General features: G+C 39.8%; 1 protein-coding gene and 1 long non-coding RNA gene across 3 annotated transcripts in view; both read right to left on the bottom strand.

Moving 5' to 3' along the window:
• rab11fip5a (RAB11 family interacting protein 5a (class I)) overlaps nt 1–1,732 on the bottom strand; it is a 32,136-nt gene extending 30,404 nt beyond the window's left edge. The window contains exon 1 of one of the 2 annotated variants that reach the window (XM_042500284.2): nt 333–1,732. In XM_042500284.2, coding sequence (XP_042356218.2) covers nt 333–709 — 377 coding nt within the window. In that variant the 5' untranslated portion in view covers nt 710–1,732. The remainder of the gene's footprint in view (nt 1–332) is intronic. The other variant, XM_088087828.1, reaches the window with a different exon arrangement.
• A 3,223-nt stretch (nt 1,733–4,955) lies between these two features.
• Nucleotides 4,956–21,040, bottom strand: part of LOC148187391 (uncharacterized) — a 101,100-nt gene continuing 85,015 nt past the window's right edge. Inside the window, exon 5 of the long non-coding RNA XR_015778767.1 lies at nt 4,956–5,349. This is a non-coding gene — a long non-coding RNA (uncharacterized LOC148187391). The remainder of the gene's footprint in view (nt 5,350–21,040) is intronic.

The raw sequence follows: 21,040 nt of genomic DNA, 5'->3' as shown, positions 1-21,040 counted from the left end.
CATTTTAAGAAGCCACAACAGCACCTACTGTGGACCCCCCGGAGGAGGGGATGTTTCTAGAAGGTTTTGGGGGGAAGCCTGGGTGATGTGGATGGTGTTCAGATGAGTTAGTTTGTGGGAGGAGGAGGGAGGGTGTGTCTGCAGGGCCCTGATGCAGCACCAGAGACTTGACAGCTGTGTTTATGTCCGACAACAAACTGGACAAAAGCAGAGACACCCTGACGAGTTCAATGAGAAAAGCGGATGAAGCATGTGTGCAGGTTTTGTGCACCCTCATCTGCATGCTGACACACACACATACATTTATGACACACACAAACAGCTCAACTCACTCGTTTTTCACGCATCTGGTCTCGTGGAAGACCTTATCCAGCTGGATCACCGCTTGTCCCAGGAACACGTCCATGCCGATGAGCGCCCGGTGCATGACGATGAGGATCAGCTCGTTGCTCGCGGCCGGGCAGCTGCTCCGCCCGCCGCTCTCCAGCACGCCGGGCTGCAGCTCGAAGGAGCACTCCTCCCTCCACTCCGGCTCCGTCGTCTTCTCCACCACGCACGTCGAGTATTTCTCCTTCCCCAGCTGGATGATGGTGTACACGTCGCTGGTGCCGTGCTTGCCCTTGCCCCGTAAGCCCCTGCCTCTCAGCACCGTCACCTGGACGTGCGTCGGTACCCATTTCTGGTCCTCCTCTACGGTTAGCGAGGACATGTCCCCCTCCAGACAAGACAGACAGACAGACCGACCTGCCGCGACGAGGGGAGAGTCTGCGCTGGCGTCTCTGGGTGTGCACGGTCACATCAGCTCCGGGGTCGGCGGGCGGTGCCGCATTATGGCTGTCCGTCGCTGTGCTGAGTCCCGGCTGCTCCCCGTGTTTCGCAGCAGTGAGCTCTGCGGCTGCAGCAGCGTCCGTCCCCGCGCGGCGTGTCGCTGCCTCTCTGCCTCTCTGCTGCCGCACGGGCCTCTCTGCGGGCAGCGACGTCACGCCTCTGTCCTCCTTCTTCTTCTGCAGGACGAGGAAGTTAAGCTCCGACACAGCGCACACGGAGCTGCGTGCGCGCAGACTACAGTCCAGGCCTCTGCCGGACTGAAGGGTGTGATATTCACAGCAGCTCCTCCAACAATGGAAAACTCGCCTCAGTCTGGCTGAGATGACTGCAGACTCCCCGCTGAATGCCTCCGAGCTACAAGTTATTAAATAAAATAAACAAAATAATAAAATCATTTTTAAAAACAACATTAAACCCAAATCAAGTTGCTCTAAGTCCCCAGCCCTTTGAAATCTGAAAAAAATGGCTTGATTTCTTTCAAAAACAAGAGAAGGCAATGAGCAACTTAACATGAAGTTACTTAAAATAAGCAATAAATAAATAAAGAAAGAAAAGTAAAAACAACAACACAACAACAAGGAAATGACACAAACATTGGGGGGTGGTAAATAATTATAAGAAATAAACTAACAAAGGTGCTCATATACACTTTTAGGCAGTTTTTTTCTAAAACTCCTGGACATTTCCCCCTATTAAAAAATCTAATACTTTTATGTCAAGGGGTTAACAGTAACATATGTAGGTTTAACCCTTTAAAACATGGGCTAACTGGTTTGATTTCTTTGAAAAATGTGGAGAGAAGGCAGCAAGTAACTTAACATGAAATTACTCAAAATTAACAAAGAAAAAAAGACAAAAAAAAAGAAAATTACATGAAAATTAGCAAAAATGGTAAAAAAAAACAAAAAAACAAAAAAAAAAAACAACCCCAAAACAATAAATAATACATTTCTAATAATGTTATCTCTATCCTAAACTCATTTTAAGATAAATATTTTCTCACTATTTCCTTATTTCTTGCAAAATTAGTAAACAAATCTTCCTGTTTTTGTGTGTTTTAACAGAAACCAGGAACCAAAGGAGAAAACTGATGTCAGTCCAGGTTTTGAGGGGTTAACGGTAGCATCTGTAGGTTTAAGCCTTGGAAAACATGAGCTAATTGGTTTGATTTCTTTCAAGAACATGGAAAGGAAGCAATGAGCAAGTGATAGGGACTAATAGGGTTTTATGGGTTACTTATCCACAGACAGTGTATGACATACAGTCAACATTAGTCCAGGCACCTCCAGTTTGGAGAATCAGGCTGGAAACTAATCAATGTACTGCTGTGGACAGGGTCAGCCACCACAATGTCTTTTAGCCACCTAAAAAAAGTCCCATTGAAAAAATCAATGCCAGTTCAAGTGTGCACCATATTTAGAGTATTTTCAGAGCTTTACTTTTCCATCTGACGGTGATTTTTAACTGGGAAATGAAGCCGTTATATCGCTCTCCTCAGAGCCAGACTCCATTCAGAAAAACAGTGATTTAACATCACTGAATGCAGGAGCTGCTGATCTACTGCTGCCTCAGTCAGGTATTTTGCTTGTGTTATGGGTGACTTTGGCACTTTCAAAGGGTTAATTAAGATTCACCAAAGTCACATACTAACACTGACTGACTAACTAATCGAAGCAGCCACAGACGAGCAGCTCCTGTGATCACTTCAGCTAAAACCTCTGTTTTTGTCAGTGGAGTCTGGTGGCTGTGATGGGAGTGTAGATGAGGAACTAAAGATGTTAACAGCTTTTCCATCAGCAGAGACACCGGCGGAGAATGAGAGCAGAGTGGACATCAGCAGAGACACCGGCGGAGAATGAGAGCAGAGTGGACATCAGCAGAGACACCGGCGGAGAATGAGAGCAGAGTGGACATCAGAGGAGACACCGGTGGAGAATGAGAGCAGAGTGGACATCAGAGGAGACACCGGCAGAGAAACCGGGGGAGAAAAAGAGCAGATCGGACATTCAGAGACACTGGAGGAGACACCACAGTTAATGACAGCGGAGCAGACGTCAGCAGAGACACTGGTGGAGAATGAGAGCGGAGCGGACACCAGTAGAGACATGAAACCATGGGCAAAACGGGCGAAATCAAAGCAACTTATTATTATTGGTTCTATTTAAACATTTTATTATTGGAATTATTGGTATGACGCCATAAGTCCCATTATCGGGCCTGCATCCCTAATATATGACAATAATTATAATAATAATAATATAGTCCTCTGACTTTTTTAAACTAGGGAAATAAGTCAGAGGACTTTTCTAAGTCTACTAATTTATTACAATTTGTGAAACAGTTCTTGCCAAGTTGCTCATTGCCCTCTCTTCATGTTTTCAAAAGAAAAAAAACCAATATGCTCAGATTTTAAAGGTTAAAATACTTGTGAAGGTGTACAAATACAAGCAGCATAAGAAAGGTGATGTTGATCTGGGTTTCAAAGGGTTAATATGATTGTCAGCTATTGGCCCCATTTTCTCCATCAGCACTGCAGGCAGGATTTCCTAAAACCAAAGCACCAAAGGTCGTGGCTTTTCAGTCGCCCACATCTGAGACAAACCAGCTGATGTTTTTGTCACATCCTGTTCGTGGTTTCGCTTTATTCGATGTTTCCAGAACATGACGGCAAACTTAAGGCGAGGAACATCGAAGACTTTTGAAGACTTTTATGGCCACTCAGAATTAAGCTTAAGACCAGTTTTCTAAAAACCAACATTTTATTTTGGCCAAATGTTTACTGTAACATTAAACTCTTTTTTCTCCAGTGAAAAACTTTGATTATCCACCTAAAATGTTGGAAAAACGAGCCTTTTAAGAGTGAAGCACATGAAAGACAAAGAACATATTACATTAAGGAGTCTTCTCCTCCTTGTTTCTGTTTTGTTTACCCACTTCCCATATCTTAGCATTTTTAATAAATATTAATTTAAGTCAGTTTAATACCAATTAAGGCCTTATTATCACATCTTTTTAAACCTTTTGTACAATTTTATACACTGTAAATTTTTTTTTTTTTTATTTTAGTTTGATTGATCTGTACTCTGAACTCAAGTATTTTGAAAGGCTCCTACAAATAAAATATATTATTACTGTTACTACCATTATTATTTATTTATTTAATTTATTTTTTTGCTGAATGAATTCAGTGTCTTTTAAGACTTTTTAAGGATTCGCAGGAGCCCTGATTATGGCAACAGATGATCACATATTGTAAGTTTTTTTAATTTATTTTTTAATTCCTTGGGTGTGAAGTTCAATCACCTTTGGGAACAGATGCAACTGTTTCTCAGAAAATGAAATAATCTGTCAGTGCTGCCTTATGTCTGCAACATGTTTGACTTGCCTGCAGTTGTGTCATGTCATGTGTGAATCGGTTTTAAATTCTGGTTTCTTTTATCTTTCGCACACTCGGAGTCTTCTCCTCCTTGTTGTGTTACAGCTGTCACTGCGAGGAACAGTTTGGTCCCAGCGGAGCTGCTTTTCCTCAGTCTGTCTGAACTGACGTGACCTGCTGCAGAGGAGTCCTCGGGTCGAGCGAGGGGACGTCTGGCTGAGTGATGGGAGGACCGGGCCAGTTAACGTCGCTGCTGGTGTTGGTGATGTAGTGCTGAACGGTGCACAGATTACATGTGAGGAAATCAATAAATGAAGCAGAATTTGTTGCTGCCTGATCTGAGGAACGTGGGCGGCCTTCGTCATGTCTCGATGTATGTATTGACAAACAAGTTTAAGGATGATTAATCCTCTGAAACCTGGATAAACATCAGTTTTCGTGAGAAGTTTGATTTGATTTCTTTAAAAAACAAGGGAGAAGGCAATCTGCAATTTGGCAAGAAATGTCCCACGAAATGCAAGAAATCTGTGAAAGGTGAAAAATCATAAAGAGGGAGAGAGAATTATTAGATTTTTTTAAAAACTTTTTTATTTATTATAAATTTTAAATTATTTTAAGGGCAGATTTATAAGTATATATGTATATATATATATATATATATATATATATATATATATATATATATATATATTTCTATTATTTATTTTTTTTTTTATTTATTTTTTTTTTTTTTTACCTGCGGCAGATTCTTCTATACATTATCTTTTTGTTTTCACTCCCTAATTGTTTTCTGCTTCGAATGTGTACAAATGGACTTACTTATAACACTTACTACTTGAAGCTATTCATTTATGTTATCATTATCATGATTATTGTGCTTTTCAAAGTCAACTGGCAAGACTTGTGTAGGTAAAGAAATTAAAGTTTGTTTGAAATGAAATGTATATATCACAGAGAGGATGTGCAGGATCAAATGTCACTTAAACACAAAATCAGAGTTGCAGTTGTTGCCTCTGCAGGGCAGTATTGCAGTATTTTAGTAGTATTTTTAATAACGCGAGTGTGTACCTTCTTCCTGTCGGTCTCCGGCTCGCTGAGCTGGCTGCTCCTCCCCGAGTGGATGAAGAAACCCATCGACTAAAAGCCTGTAAGAGAACCACAGAAGAGCTGGCTTTTCACATTTTGACAAGAAAAAGCGAAAAGTCGTTTCACTTCAATGTCAAGTCTCATGGTGCCGCTCTGTCAGTGACTAATGACGTTTTAAGAATCCTTCTGGATCAGCTGATTACGCTGCAGGATGCCGTTACCATGATGTCAACAAATGCACATGGTGGGATGAAGCAGCACGGACCTTATGTTCCCACAACAGCACGGACCGTCTTGATGGTTGGGATTAGGCAACAAAGTCACGGATGGTTCGGTTTAGGTAAAGAGACACATGGTGAGGTGTAGAAAAAAAACGCACACACATCCACACGGACAGTGAACGTTGGACTCCTGCACGACGGTCAGCTGTTTGTGGGACACAACCACCTCCAGAACCGCCCGCCGTTTTAGTGCACTCACGCGCCTCATATGACATCGACACCAGCAGCGTTACTGCCTGACATCGTCCTTCAGCGTCTCATGCGTATGTGACCTCTTCTGTCAAGCGATGCCTCGTGCACGTTGCGTATGGCAGCGCCGGTGCCGTCCGGCTGTCCACCAGCGCATCACAACAACGTCGCCGCTTCTGTCCAAGCGTGTTCTCATCCGACGCCATCCAGCCACATTCCGGTTGGACGCGGACGGTGGCTTTTGGAGTCAAAAAGCACTGACAGAGCGGCGCTATCTGATATGGCCCTGCAGTTGACCTCTGACCCCAGTTTGGAAAATTTTAGCACCAACATTGTTTAACAGTGCCCTCATTGGAGTAACATCTATTGAATGTGACAACCAACCCTGTTCTCCCCTACTTCTGATACTAAAGTCACTGAATGTTTTGTGATGTTTAATTCATGCAGTTTGTTCTCAGGATGCAAAAAGAAACTTCCTGAACATTTAAAACTGAGCTACATCAAAAACGTCCCGTGTGAGCTCCACTAAAGCCGCTGGAGACAAATGTCCATGCTCAGAAGAACATAATCTGCCGCCCACATAAGAAATATTACTTCAGTTTGTGCTGACAGGAAGAAGATTTTGGGTCTTTGAGGGTATTTTGACAGAAGCACTTGAGATTTTCCACCCAGGTAAAGACGGAGTAAACAGGCGGCTCTCTGAAGTGGCGACCGCAGAGCGGGAGGCACTTCACGAATCTTTGTGGCCATGAAATCTGAAGTGGAGGGAGAGTTTTTAGGCTAAAAATGTGGGTGATACAGCATGTATTTAACCCTTAGGGCCCGCATTAATATTACACACACGCATATGACTGTGCACAAAATGCACTTTTCAAAATAAAGCTTTCAACAATACCATACATTCAAATTATTTTACACTTTAATGGAGTTTATTTTTTAACCGACATCAGTCCTAATCATAAATATCAAATATATATTAATTTTCAAAATTTGCCAGATGTTTGTCATGATGTCACAGTGTTTTTAGATTAAAAAATAAAATAATTTTTGTCAGTATACTACATGCTAAGTAGGTTTTTTTGTTATTGTCACAGCCCGTCAGCAATCAGCAGCTACATTGACTGTGACAGGTCACCGAGTGGAAATAGCATGTATTTCCTCCATCTGCCAAATATGGTCAAAATGACCTCATCAGGTGGAAAATAGTCAAAATGACAAATTCAGAGTCAAAAGCCCAGAATGACACCCAGAAATAATACAAGTCGTGTTTTTCTGCTCTGATGGCTGTGGGATCAAAAATGTCAGTTTGAATGGGTTTCAATGGAGCATTTTTGGACCTGAACAGTCTGAATGTAACTATTTAGTTTCCACAGTGTATTTTAGACTTATTGTAGGAGCTGAGCTGCAAATTCACTGATTAAACAAAAATGCACAATCTTACCAAAATGTATACCACATGCATGAACACAGCTAAAATGATCAAAAAATGAAGGATGAAAAGCACGTAAAATGCAACAAACAGTCCCTAAGGGTTAAATACAAATACTCCACCTCCAACTATTAAATATCAGCTCCACACAGACAAAGGAAGCCAAATAAAGAAATGGCTTGTTAAATAAATATATTATATTATAGATATTTCGACTCCTGCGCGTCCTGTACATCATCTCCCTTGAAATGTAATTTGTCCACTGTGGTCACATTATTTAAATAACAGAAATCGTTCATATGTTTTACAGGAAGTTAATTTCAGTGAAGGCATTAATGAGGTCTGAGACTAAATTAGTTTTGCAGGTGTCAAAGCGAAGGTTGTGATTTCTCTGAACTGAAAAAGAAAAGCCCTTTTCACTTCAAAGAAAGCAAACGAGGAGGGAAAATCTCTCTGATAAGTTCTATGAAAGATGCCACAGAAACGTTTCAGCGCTGCCAAGATGGAGTTTTGGCCGTGGAGAGATGTGATTTTTGGCGGGTCGATGAAGCAGGTTTGGTTGGTAGAAGTCCAGATATCTGAGGGCAGCAGGCGGGCGTTTTTATGTCCAGACTTGAATCAAGCAGCACTAAGAAATAAATCTCAGTGTTGTGTTTTTATTTTTCTCTGTGTGCCAGTTGGGTGGGAGTTTGCTGCCAAGGAAAACATGGAACATTTTAAAGATGCGAGACTTTCTGAGGGACTTTAGTGTCGACTCGTTCTGTAACAACGTGAAAAAAACCTAACGTGCACAAGCGTTTGACCTGGATTACATCGAATAAATCTCTGCTCTGTATCCATGCAAATCAAAACGCAGTGATTGTGCAGGAATGGACGACACGCTTGGCATGAATCATGGGGGCTCGCTGTGGTTTTGATCCACACAGCTGACAGTTTGATGGATACTTGAGAGTCTGATAAAACCCAAATTTCCTCATATTTTTTTGTTTTAGTCTGTTCTGTAAACAGTCTGCAGTCAGAATCAGTGAACATGAGCTGCACAGGAGCCGGCTGAGGCTTACAGCGCTCTCTGTTGGGCATCACAGGCAACAACAGTTAGAAACATTATTAACCCTTTGAAACCTACATCGACATCAGTTTTTTGGTGCTGGATTCAGATGCTTTTCACAAGTATTTAAACCTTTAAAACCAGAACAAATTAATTTGATTTCTCTTAAAAACATGAACAAAAGACAACCAGCAATAAAATGGTTAAACATCAAATAAAACGACCTGAAAAATAGTTTTAAAAAAGAGAGACAGAGAGAGATAATCATATTTTTTTAAAAAAACCCAAAACAAAACAAGGAAAAAATGTCCCAAAAACTATATTTACATTTATTAGTTAAAATATATATGATTTTCCTTTTTTTTTAAATTTTGTTTTAGCATTTTTCAGGTCATTTCCTTTTTATTTTATTATTTATATTATCTTTTTATTATATATATTCAGGTAATTCTCTTATAACTGCTTACTATATAAAATTTTCATTTTTTCATATTTTTGGGTAAATTATTAGTAAGTTGCTTATCACCTTCTTCACGTTTTTGAAATAATTTAAACCTGTTCGCTTATGCTTCAAAGGGTTAAGAAGCCATCTCTTTGGGGCAGCAAATAACCATTTATATAGACAGATAAATAACATCTCAGTAAAAATTTGTTTTTGGTCTCTCAAACACTGCAAATGTTCATACACACATGTAAGACAATACAACAATCACAACAATATACTGATAGCAAAGCTCCTCAGCTTCCTGATTGAAAGCAAAATGCTCTCTTAGATTTCATTAAAAAGTTGATAATTGTTTCAAGTCTTATTTTTTAAAGTCAACATTGACGAAAAATCTTTAAAGTGCTCCAAAAAACGTAAATTTCATCACTTCCGATCCCATTGCTGACAAAAATGATGTGACAGCAACAGAACAGCCAAAACAGACTTTGTGAGGAGATCTGATCTTTTTCCGTATAAAGAGCCGATTATTTCCCACAGACAACATGAGGTTTTACGGCTGCCTAACTTCCTTTGACGTCCTCTAATCACACAAGAGACAAAACCTATTTGAGAGCAATAAAGGCGTCTAACAGGCTCTAAATGAGGGGCTGAAATGTTTAGCATTATTTTTCTTACAAACTAATCTGTCTAATTAAGATCTTATCCGCGCCGATCATGAAGACGACAGAGAGATTTCTATAGAAAGCCCCGTGAAGAGCTCAGCGCCTCATCAAAGAGAGATTCCTCGTCTATTCTGGGAGCCGAGCTGCCAATCATCGCCTCATCAGGCTCGCAGATTCATATCACAACAGCTGTTACATAACCACCACTAATCCACATATACACACACACATATAAACACACAGTCCGGGAGACAATAAGGGCCAGCAGCTGCCACACACACACACCGTGGAGCCAAGAGAAACAGATAGACGGGGCCCTCGATGGATCCAGTTCAACACCGCAGTGCAAATGGCCTACTTAGAGTTTAAACTGGGTAATTAGAAACCTAATCAGGGCTCACTTTCTCACCCCTGATGAACGTAATGAAATGCTCCTGTCCTCAGATACGTGACACTGATTCACGGGGCCCGAAACAGCTGTGACTGCCTGTAAACACATCGCAATACTTTATGTCAACAGATGTGTTTCAGACATAACTCAGTAAGAAGTGATAAAAAGACGGGAGACGTAAAAGACCCAGTCCCGTTTCTTAACTTTAACCCAACCCTTTGTGCTAGAGTTCGCCTTTGAGCCTCCAAACAGAGTTACAAAGAGATAGTGGCTGTAATTTTACCTCTTTGTCATCAATGGCTTTTATGTAAACAGACGCAACTAAAGCAATAACGGTGTAATCACACTAAGCAGGTGTCCATTAACCCTCAAAATTCATCAAGTGGTATAGCGTATGTGTTTATAAGACACCGAATGGAAACAGGTCCATTTTGAAAAAAAAACTCCCATTTACAGCAAAAACGTTTTTACGCTCGCATGAGGTGGTATTACAGGTGATTCAAAAAAGCCATATTTTCACCTTTCTAGGTCACATGATGTTACGGCTATGTGCTTGTCGGTAGGAACTGGCTCCCTCATGATGCAGCAGGAGCTACAAGAGCTGTTACTGCATCACATAACTCTGAGAAAGTTTTGAATCCACAATTCCTCTGTGAAATCGTGGACTATCAGCTCCCAGAAATCCCTCATACGTGGCCGCTCCCACATATAAGAGGCTCGCCTTTCCATCACGGCTCCATAACACGCCTACATGGCCTTGGATTGGAAATAATGACGGCTAGTGCGGTGGCTGCAATAGAAATAAAGCTGCTGATGTTTTGAACATCCATCGCCATGGTTACTGGGATGTTATCACCAGAGGAGAAGTCACAGAACATCACTCAGTGGAAACATTTCAAAAAAATTGCTTAAGTTTTGTGCAAATCTGTCACGGAAACTCGCCTACTTTCACCACACTCTTGAGGTGCAGAGCGTACTGTTGACACTAACGGAGCAGAAAAACACCAGCCACAGTGAAAGTTAAACTTAACTGATCATTGTGTTGAGTCTAAAAGTTTGCATTCACTCACTCTGCATTCTGCTTCTCCTCTCATCCATCGACCTGATCAGCTCTGATCGGATCAGCTGATTTGGTTTGGTGTGTCTGGGCCTTTAAAAAACCTCTGTTTATGGGGTCATGTAGACCTAACACTTTTTCGCTCTACCCCAACAAGAACTGACTAATCACCAACCGAATCACCACACAGAAGGAAGCGTGCATCTTCTGCTCGCTCACCTCGCATCACTGAGCTCGCTGACGTTACAGCTCAGCCGAGGAGGACGCCATCACTGTTTACATCTCGCACTGTCTCCACTGCATGAGTAGATGCACGCTTCTCTCTCTGCGGTGATAGGGTCGGCAGGTGTAGTTCGGTAGAAAGAAAATAGTTCCTTCATAAAACTACTCATCACAAGGTCTGTGGATTATCTTGAGTAAGCGGGTCATGACTTCTGGAAACAGACACATTGCTGCTGAGTTTATCAGATGTGTTTTTTTGGCGCTTTGAGCACCACAAGCCAAGTGCCATCCAGTTCCTTTATACTGGAGAGAAGGCAGACGTCTCCGATATCCCATATCTCCAACACTCAGCAAGTCACACCGAAACTATCTATACTCATAAATAGCACTACAAGTAAGAGAAAAACTATGTTTTTCTGATTTGGGGTGAACTTCCCCTTTAAAGTAGACTTTGGTACACAAGAATATAGATTGAATATTTATGGCAAAAAATATGATATAACATAAAGACTCAAAAAAAAGTATGTTTGGAAGAACATAAAAGTGTTCAATAATAGATCAATAAGTCATGATCACATCATAATTTATGACTAACTACATGAAAAATATATAAAAATATGTTTTTTTGTACATTTCTACATTAAAGTGTTAAACAACCGTGTGTCTGTGTGTGTGTGTGTGTGTGTGTGTGTGTGTGTGTGTGTGTGTGTGTGTGTGTGTGTGTGTGTGTGTGTGTGTGTGTGTGTGTGTGTGTGCATATTGATTAAGTCGCCCTGACTGCACTTCCTCTTGTCTGTCACACTGCTGGTGCGCAGCAGCTGTTACTGGGCAGTGAGCACTGGTGATACTGGTGTTACTGGGCTTTATGTAAACCCAAATATTTAGGCTGTGTGGAGGAGATCAGGTGTCTGCAGGGCCGTAATGAGTTTTTATCTGCAGACTGACTCTTATTCAAATTAAGGGTCAGAGTCTGTTCTCGTGCTGCTAATGTCCTAAAATCCCAGAAATCCAAGAAATGTCCCGCAATCTGAGAAAATTCCTAAAATCCAATAAACATCCTGAAATCAGAGAAATGTCTTAAAATCAGAGAAATGTCCTTAAATCCTAGAAAATTCCTATAATCCGATAAATGTCCTAAAATCCAATAAATGTCCTAAAATCCTTGAAAAGTCTTAAAATCCTAAAAATGTCCTAAAATCCTTGAAACATGCTGCTGCTGCTGCGACTGGCCCCTGGTCTCCTGCCATTTTCCTAAAGTGGCCCCCACACAAAGCCCGCTGAGTGTCCCTGCTGCATACTCTGTAGGATAACCACCGACTTCATGTTTACGAAGTTATGTAGAACTTTACCCATTCTTTCTTTCTTTATTTGAATCATTTTATGTGTTTGCACTCACAGATCACTTTGCTTTTCTCTCTGTATGTTGTTGATTATTGCTTTTTTTCTGGGCCTATATGTTTTCACATATGTAAGAGTTCTATATGTATTTGTCCCTATCTGTGTTAAACTGTGTCGCCCTTGTTTTGATCTCTATGTCTGTTTCTGTCATTACATCGTGTATATTTGGCCACTATAGAGCTGATTCATCGTGCCGTAGACGGCAGGGTGGCGATGTCTCCCGCGGCCTGCAGCGTGTTTCCGCGGGCCGACAGACGCGGCAGCGGCGGCGAACAGCTGGCGGAGAGCGGCGTGTTTGTCTTTCTCTGCGGGCTCAATAATGCGGTGTAGGTTTACCAGCTCTGGGGACGGGGGGGCTCTCCCTTTGTAACGCTTAACCAGAGTCTTAGAGCGCTTTGTCCGATTTATATTTTAATTATCTGCTAAACTGCGGCTGAGGGCCGTGTGGGAAAGAGCCGCGCGCTGACCCTGCAGCTGTCAATCAAGCCGACAACCAGGAGGACCACTTCATACTCTCACACAATACATTTAATACCCCAAAATATCGGATTTCATCGTAAAACTACAGTGATGCAGCAGGAAACATTTTCCTCGCTTATTCTAGAGATGGAAGAAGTATTGAGGTGCAAAAAAAAAAAAAAAGAGTAAAAAAAGGTTTTAAGAACATTACCTGAAAATAAGCAAAAAGAAAATTAAACATAAAACCCCAACTTAATTATCTCAAGAGAGTAGTGACATTTTCTAAATATATGTAAAATAAGAGAATTATAAATATAGCTTTTTGGATTTTTTTTAATGTCTAAAAATCTAAAAAAAAAACAAAAAAAAAACAAAAAACTTACAGCTAAATTTTATTTTATTTTTTGCTTTGCTTTTTTGTTCTTACCAAGTTGCTCATTATGTTTTTACTGTGAAAAAGAAATCAAACACATTTTCTCAGGTTTCATGAGTTTAAATGCTAGTGAAAGGCATCTGAATGCAACACAAGAAAACTGATGTCAGTGTCGAAAGTCCTAATTTTGCAGAATGGACCGTTTCTGAATATCACGATTATTGATGTATGAATGTGCCCATCACTTTAATGCTGCAGCTGGTAAAAGTGGAGCTCATTTTAATTACTTTGTATAGTATACTGCTGGGTATATTAATACATTGTAATTTAGGCATTTTAGTTAATTGATATGTATATTAATAATCTGAATTAGTAAAAAGTTATTAAATAAATGTAGTGGAGTAAAGGGTACAATGTTAAACCTCTGACGAGGTATAAAGGTGCAAAAAGGGGAAATAGTAAAGCACAAATACTTTAAAATTTGTACTTGAGTAAATGTACTTAGTTATATTCTGCCACTGAGTAGCACAGAGTTTAAAACATTTCCTGTTTCGGATGCAGACAGTTTCAGATCAGGATCTGAAGTGATCTGATGAAACCTGTTCAGTCTAATAAGTTTGTGTTTGACGCCATCTGTTGGTCATGAAGTCCAGCTCCGCAGAAAAAGACTCATGATGTCTGATGACTTTTTCTCACCTTTCCAAAAGTCCACTGTAAGAAATTCAAAAAACACAATAAATCCAAGTATATATTATATTTTTACTTTTTATTTCTTTTCTATATGTTTGGCAATGTGTCTAATTTTGCTCCAAATCCCATTTAGTCTTTTTTTTTAGTCAAATGTACAAATGAATCCTTCACAATTTTCGTTTACAACCTTGTGTTAGACATATATTTATGGATTTTTTTTAATGATATTTGGAATTAATATTTAAGATTTCCAACATAAGACAAACATATGTGCTGTAAGAGCAAAACTGGAGAGGGAACTTTTCTGTTTGAGGAAATATACGTATATGAGCCATTCAGGGTTAAAGTTGTGAAAATCTGAAGTGTAATTCTCTTTGATTCCTGATTTCTGGTTATTTATTGACAAATCCAAACATATCAAAACATGCATTTTTCTGTTATTATCACAGTGGGCGTGATTTCAGCCTCCAGAAATATTTTGAGGCATTTTAAAAGCAAACTTGAGACGGACCTTTTTAGTTTGGCTTTTAATTTAATTTTATCTATTTATCTGTTGACTCTATTTTATATTTATTTTAGTCTGTTTCACAGTTTTACTACATCCAGGATCATTTTATTATTTGTTTTACACATGTATTTATTATCTTACTTTGCACTGTTATCCTGTCATTTACCTTTTCTTTACAGTTTGAGTATTTGGTTTTACTGGATGAAATACTTTGTGTCTTAGTTTGTTTATATCAAATAACTAAAGCTTCTAATGTGACAGATCATATGATATAAAAAGCATAACTTTATAAAGCTGATGCAGTGCCTCTTTAAATTACAATCTTAGCTGTGAAATGACGATTTATTTTTATCCTACTGAGGACTGGGTCTCTCACTTCTGTATGTGCCAACTAATTATACTCACTTATTTATTATATTTATTTATCACTGCCCAAACACTTTACAGCTATTTTAATTTCTAAAAAGATATACTTTACATAATTTTATTGTAAATTTCTGTTTTATATTAATGATTCTTGACTTTTCTTGCATTTTTTTCTTGTGTTTATTGTGATCGAGGCAAATTCTTCAAAACCTACTTGACAATAAACATGTCTGATTGTTTAAATTTCCTTCATCGTGTCTTCAGTGTAAGATTTTCTTTCTGCTAGCTGTGTGACCTTTTATTTAAAACAACTAGAAATTCCCAATGTAAAATGCAAAAAATAAAGCAGATAAGTAATAAATTCAGTCAAGTTTTCCTAGCCTCCCCCTCTTTTGCTGATTCTTAAAACATTTCTTTCTCCACAGACGACCGACAATCATCTCAGCAGCAGCTAATAGAGATCAAAATGTGGGGAAACAAAGAGGAGAAGAAATCTGCAGCTCAGAGGAAGCCCTCTCCTGCTGTCTGCCTGTCTGCGGTGAATATTAAGTGACGGCCGGATGATTTGTCCTTGTGTTTGTCCTCCTCTGATACTTCCTCTCTGGGCGTCACATCCCCCATGAAGAGGCTAATCTGCTCCCAGCGGGGCTCCTCCCAATGAAGGGCCGAGAAAATACACTCAGACGCACGATGCTATTGTCCCCCGAGTCAATACAGACCAGTCAGCCCTTCACGTCACACACGTCTCAATATATTTAGGATAGAAGCTCAAGTTTTGGGCTGATATTTATTGCTAGTTCGGCATTATTATAGCAACAACACTGTATCTTCATTTGTGTTGCTGTATGGATCAAATAAGAGGTCCTTTATGCTCAAAAAAGACAGTAAATATAACAACAAATCTATTAATCACAGCAAGATGAGTAAAGAAAGTCAAAAAAAGGTTCGAAAATGTTGCTATAATGACCATTTCATGCCTAAAAACCTTGTAAAATACATAAATATTCATATAATCTACATTGCGGAGAAACATTTTGCATTCCATTTATTAGTGGCTACATAAAATTAATATCTGTACTATGAAGAAAATTAAACTGTGATGACAGAGGAAGTCAGGTGACATAATATTAGTATAAAGAGCAAGAGAGTCCGCCTCAGGGGTCAAACAGATGCAGGACTTTGACTTAGAAGACTGGTGTTTGTGTCCCATGTGAATCAAAAGTTGACACTGATTTATTTTATATGTCACTAAATTTTGTGTTAGTAACACATTTTACTTATTTAATTCAAACCGTGATGTTTTTTCTAAACCTAACCATGTAGTTTTGGCATCTGAACATAACAAAAGTGAAATCCAATGAATGAAAAAGCTCCCGATGCCAACGTACATTTAATGGGCTGACAACAGCATGTTTTACCTACTAGTTGGTGTTTCTGGACCCTTTTAACCCACATTGACTGTATGAGGCTGATAACCAGTAATAACAGTTAATAACAGTAATTAAAGTTAACATTCAAAATATACGGAGAAAGAGGGCCAGTTCAGGATCAGTTTTGGATCCTTTCAAATCAAACCAACTCCTTCCGACTGCTGAGGTTGAGCCGTGTTTTCACTCGTACTCAGTACGTTTACATGATGCTAGAAAAAGTTTAATTATAGTGTTATATCCACTAAAACTGGACGTTTCAAACTCCTCAAATATGTCTGCTCTGTCTGTGATTTCGGCGTAGAAGCGTGACACCAAAAGCCACCATCTGCGTCCAACTGAAACGTGACTGGACGGCGTCAGATGAGAACGCCCTCAGACAGAACCAGTGGCATTGTTATTATACACCAGCAGAAGTTTGGTGTGTCAACATGCGGCGCGCACAGGTGACGTCACTTGAAAACGTGGTCAGACATAACCGAAACAGGCTCTTCAGGTCTGCGTGCTGGAAATTTAATAACTTACTGCAGCTGCATTACAATGTATATTTTTTGACTGTAACAGTCAAGTGAATATAATTTTCATGACTTTATTTTATCAGGTGAGTCTGTGGTCACCAACAAGCCTGTGAAGATGTCATTTTAAAAACAGCTTTGTAAAGACAAGAAAGAAAGCGTGTAGAGAGCGAGCAGCCTCTCTGCAGTCTTTAAGGGACTGAACTAACACAGCGGAACAAAAGAGAGGAGCAGATCTAAAGTGGAGCGAGCGGGGCGAGTTTAACGGAGCTCGTCTGACTGTTTGATGTCCCCGGGGAACGCAGGAATCATGTAAGCCCCCTGTAATTTACTGTTTGGGGTTGCCTGGGTAGAGTTAATTCCCATGAGGACCTTCTGCCTGTGTTTTTTATAAAGTCAGGATTTGTAAAGCTGCTCTCGTTGACCCCCTGCAGGTCATGAGGGCAGAAGAGCTGCGTGACCCTCCTCAAGACTGAGTACGAGTGTGTGTGTGTGTGTGTGTGTGTGTGTGTGTGTGTGTGTGTGCATGAGATAGATGCCTGGAGAAAGAGACAGATTGATGGAAACACTTCAGGAAACAACAATTATTTTAGGTGTAAGAATTTAAGGAACAATCTATGACATTTTCCCATAAGTAAATGTGTCTTTTATGGCGCTAAAACAGATGAAACTCAAACTCAAACCATGGGCATGTATTAAAGCATCTTTGTCTGGTTGAATATCTGGTAGTTAGCATGAGCTGTGACAGTCACCCTAGCTACACGATTAAAGGAAAGAGCGCCACCTACAGATAATTTAAGCTCATCAGAATACCCTGTTTTGTTGCTACAAACACAGCTGGAAATGTCTCCACCTCTGGATAAAAAATACCCAATTTGACGCTTAAACTTGGCTTGAAATGCTCCGACTTCTCTTTAAAAAATATTCACTTTTGTCACTACATGCATGGCTGTAAATGATCTGACCTCTTGTTAAAAAACTAAAAAACCCTGTTTTGTAACTAAAAAACACAGCTGCAAATGTCCAAACCTCTTCTTAAAAGAAAAAAAATGGTTTTGCGATATAAACTCTGCTTGAAATGTCCCAAACTTTTGTTGAAAAATATCCTTTTTTGTCACTGCAAACACTGCTGAGAATGCCCTGACCTCTCATCACTAAAAACGCTCTGATTTGTTGCGACAAACACAGCTCGAAGTGTCCAGACCTCTTGTTAAACAAAACAAACAAAACAGTTTTGGTGTATAAAATACAGCTGGAAATGTCCCTACCTCTCATTAAAAATGCCTGGTTTTGTCACTACAGACATGTCTAGAAATGTCCTGAAGTCTTGTTAATTACACCTCATTTGTGAAATGTCCTGACTGCTCTTTAAAAACACCTCGTTTTGTCATGATAAACACAGCTAGCTGATACTAGTTCAAGCCAGTCGTCTATAAAACACAAATCTGCACAAACCCTGCATGTATGTCGCTATTGATACTCCTTGTTGAAAGCACCGTCATGCTACCCTGCACATTTCCCATGATCCTTCACGGCAGGCCCGTCTGTCTCTGTTTCGTCCCCTCGACTTTGAGGCGCGTCCAGACGTGCCCGGGGAGTCACGGCGGTTCTTAACTGTCACGGTCAACTCCTGACTGCAGCAGAAAGGGAAGGTCAGGATTAGCAGGGAGTGTTTGCTCTCCGAGGCCCTCTGACCTTCATCCTGCCCTCCAAACCGACACACTGACCGCTGCTATTCATGTCCGACCCCCCTCTTCATATTCACCGTGAGACTATTATAATCTCACTCTGTATATCAGCAAAGACCAAGTTTACTTGGAACATTAGCATCAGCAAACAGCAGCTTTTGGTCGAATTAATCCTCATCTGTTGCAACAAAAACGTGCCGTTTCTTGTGTGTTTGCAGACTCATGATCCGGAGACTGCATCTGATATCATGAATATTACAAAAGCAACATGTTTCATATGTATTTACATACACTTTCTGAGGTTTTTGTATCTCTCAAACAACTTTTTAGCATTAAGAATTTACTGTCAACAGCATTATGTCATGCAGCGGTAAAGCCTTTGATGTTTATTGCTACACTACACACTACATGTCTCACTCACACTACGTGTTGCGTGAATGAGACATGTAGTGTGAATGAGACATGTAGTGCGAGTGAGACAAGTAGTGTGAATGAGACAAGTAGTGTGAATGAGACATGTAGTGTGAATGAGACATATAGTGTGAATGAGACATTGAATGAGACGTAGCGTGAATGAAGACATGTAGCGTGAATGAGACATGTAGTGTGAATGAGACATGTAGTGTGAATGAGACATTGAATGAGATGTAGCGTGAATGAAGACATGTAGTGTGAATGAGACATGTAGCGTGAATGAGACATGTAGCGTGAATGATGAGTGAGTGATGAATTTAAATACACATTTCCATCCTTAGACCTTCATTCAGTAGATTAATATCTAATATTTGCTTCTCGTACCTTCGGACATTTTCCTGTCTATAAGTTATCGAGGGTGTGCTTCCTCTTTTATAACTTTGTTCTCTCACATGATAAAACAATAAAACGTGACGTCTTCCTTGTTTATAAACACAGTTTAAGAAGTGCATCCGTTCACCTTTTTAATGTAAATTACGCATTTTTTCTAACAGATTAATTACAGCAGCCAAAAATAATCCTTCCATGGTTGAGTCGCTCATTAAAAGCTTGTTCACTTTTATTATCTGATTATTTTTAATTGATTCCAGATGATTTATCATTTTTACATCTGGAGGTCATTATGTGCCTATTTTTTGTGCCTTCTTCATAAAAACACACATTTTCTCAACATTTGATATTCTCTAAGTGAGATTTTTTTCCTCCTGATGTCAGTGTAATTATGACATTATTAGAAAAGCGTGCAAAGTGGTTTTGTTTGGCGATTTATTGTGGAAAAATGTGATTTGTTGACAGTGAAAGTAACCCGTGAGCTTACAAGGGCATAATTGGCCGAGCGGGACGGAGTGAGGAGGTTAATGCAGCTGAAACGACGGCCGAAATGATCGAGCAGACATAAACAGCACTAATCTGCCATGAGATGGACTCTAATCTGAATGTGAGCGGTGGCCAGTGTCAAAGCCAAAGGCGTTTGTCGACGTGCATTCATTGACGGGATCTGCGAGGTTTATTTGTCAACATGACTCGTGTGGCTCTGGTAATCTGCCCTCCTTCTCGCCTATAGACTGATTGATAATTGATCCCTGTTCAAACAGCCTCTCTTTGGGCCACAATTGCCTTTGAATGCCAAACGAGTCATCCGGCCTCGTCCTCTCTCGGCGGCCTAATCCCGTAAACGAATGGGAATGAGTGTCGTCCTCTGCTGATGTCAACCTTTCACTCTGCCATTTATCTCGTAATGTTTACTGATGAGGCCCTCACAACGGACGGCGCTCGCTGGGGCCCGACGAGTCAGGCCGAGAAAAACCTCAAGTCTTAGTTTAAAAATGACGGTGATTTTCAGTTCTCAGATTCTTTACTTGAGCAAAAGTTGAAATATTATCATCTAAAAGTACTTTGTTACAAGTAAAAGGCCCAAAAAGTGTTTGTTTTCGTCACTGATGGGCTCAGATTGTTATTGTAAGTGTCTGAAAACATTACTGGAAGGATCCCGACAGAGAAAGACCTTTGAGTTAAAGAGTAAGATCCTTTTTTAAAACCAGAAACAGCCCCAAAATCTCCATCATCAAACCCACCAGACTGCTTTTAGCAAACAGTAATGTTAGCGTGTAAAGATCCACAGATGTTTTCAATGATTTATTTCAACCGAAGCAGAGCTGGTGATTATCGGAACAGCGGAAGGACGAACTAAGATTATTTTTGTGAGTTTGATTTTGTTTTTGTTGACGTGGAAAGATTTATGATGAACAATAAACATTACTGTTTATTTAAATGGAGTCTGGTGTTTTTGGTGACAGCAATTTCGCGGTTGTTTCTGGTTAACCCTTTGAAACCTGACCAGATGGTTTGATTTCTTTAAAACATGGACAGACGGCAATAAGCAACTTAACAAGGCATCGCCCAAAAATATGAGTGAAGACTCAAAAGAAAAAATAAAAAGAACACGACCAAAAGAAGCGCTAAAAACAAAAAGTCTAATTTTTTATAACATATTTTAACATATATAACTATTATAACTATGAAAAAAGTTTTCTGAACATTTTTCCATTTTTTTTTTTATTTTCCACTTTTAAAAAAAATAATTCAGGAATTTTTCTTGCCCCTAGTAATAATTTCTTGTCAATTTGCT

This window comes from Plectropomus leopardus, chromosome 14 (assembly GCF_026936395.1).
Source record: "Plectropomus leopardus strain MGB_pleo_1.0 chromosome 14, ASM2693639v1, whole genome shotgun sequence".
NCBI lineage: Eukaryota > Metazoa > Chordata > Actinopteri > Perciformes > Serranidae > Plectropomus > Plectropomus leopardus.
Note: the sequence above shows the minus strand (reverse complement) of the source record. Positions and strands in the feature narration are given on the sequence as shown.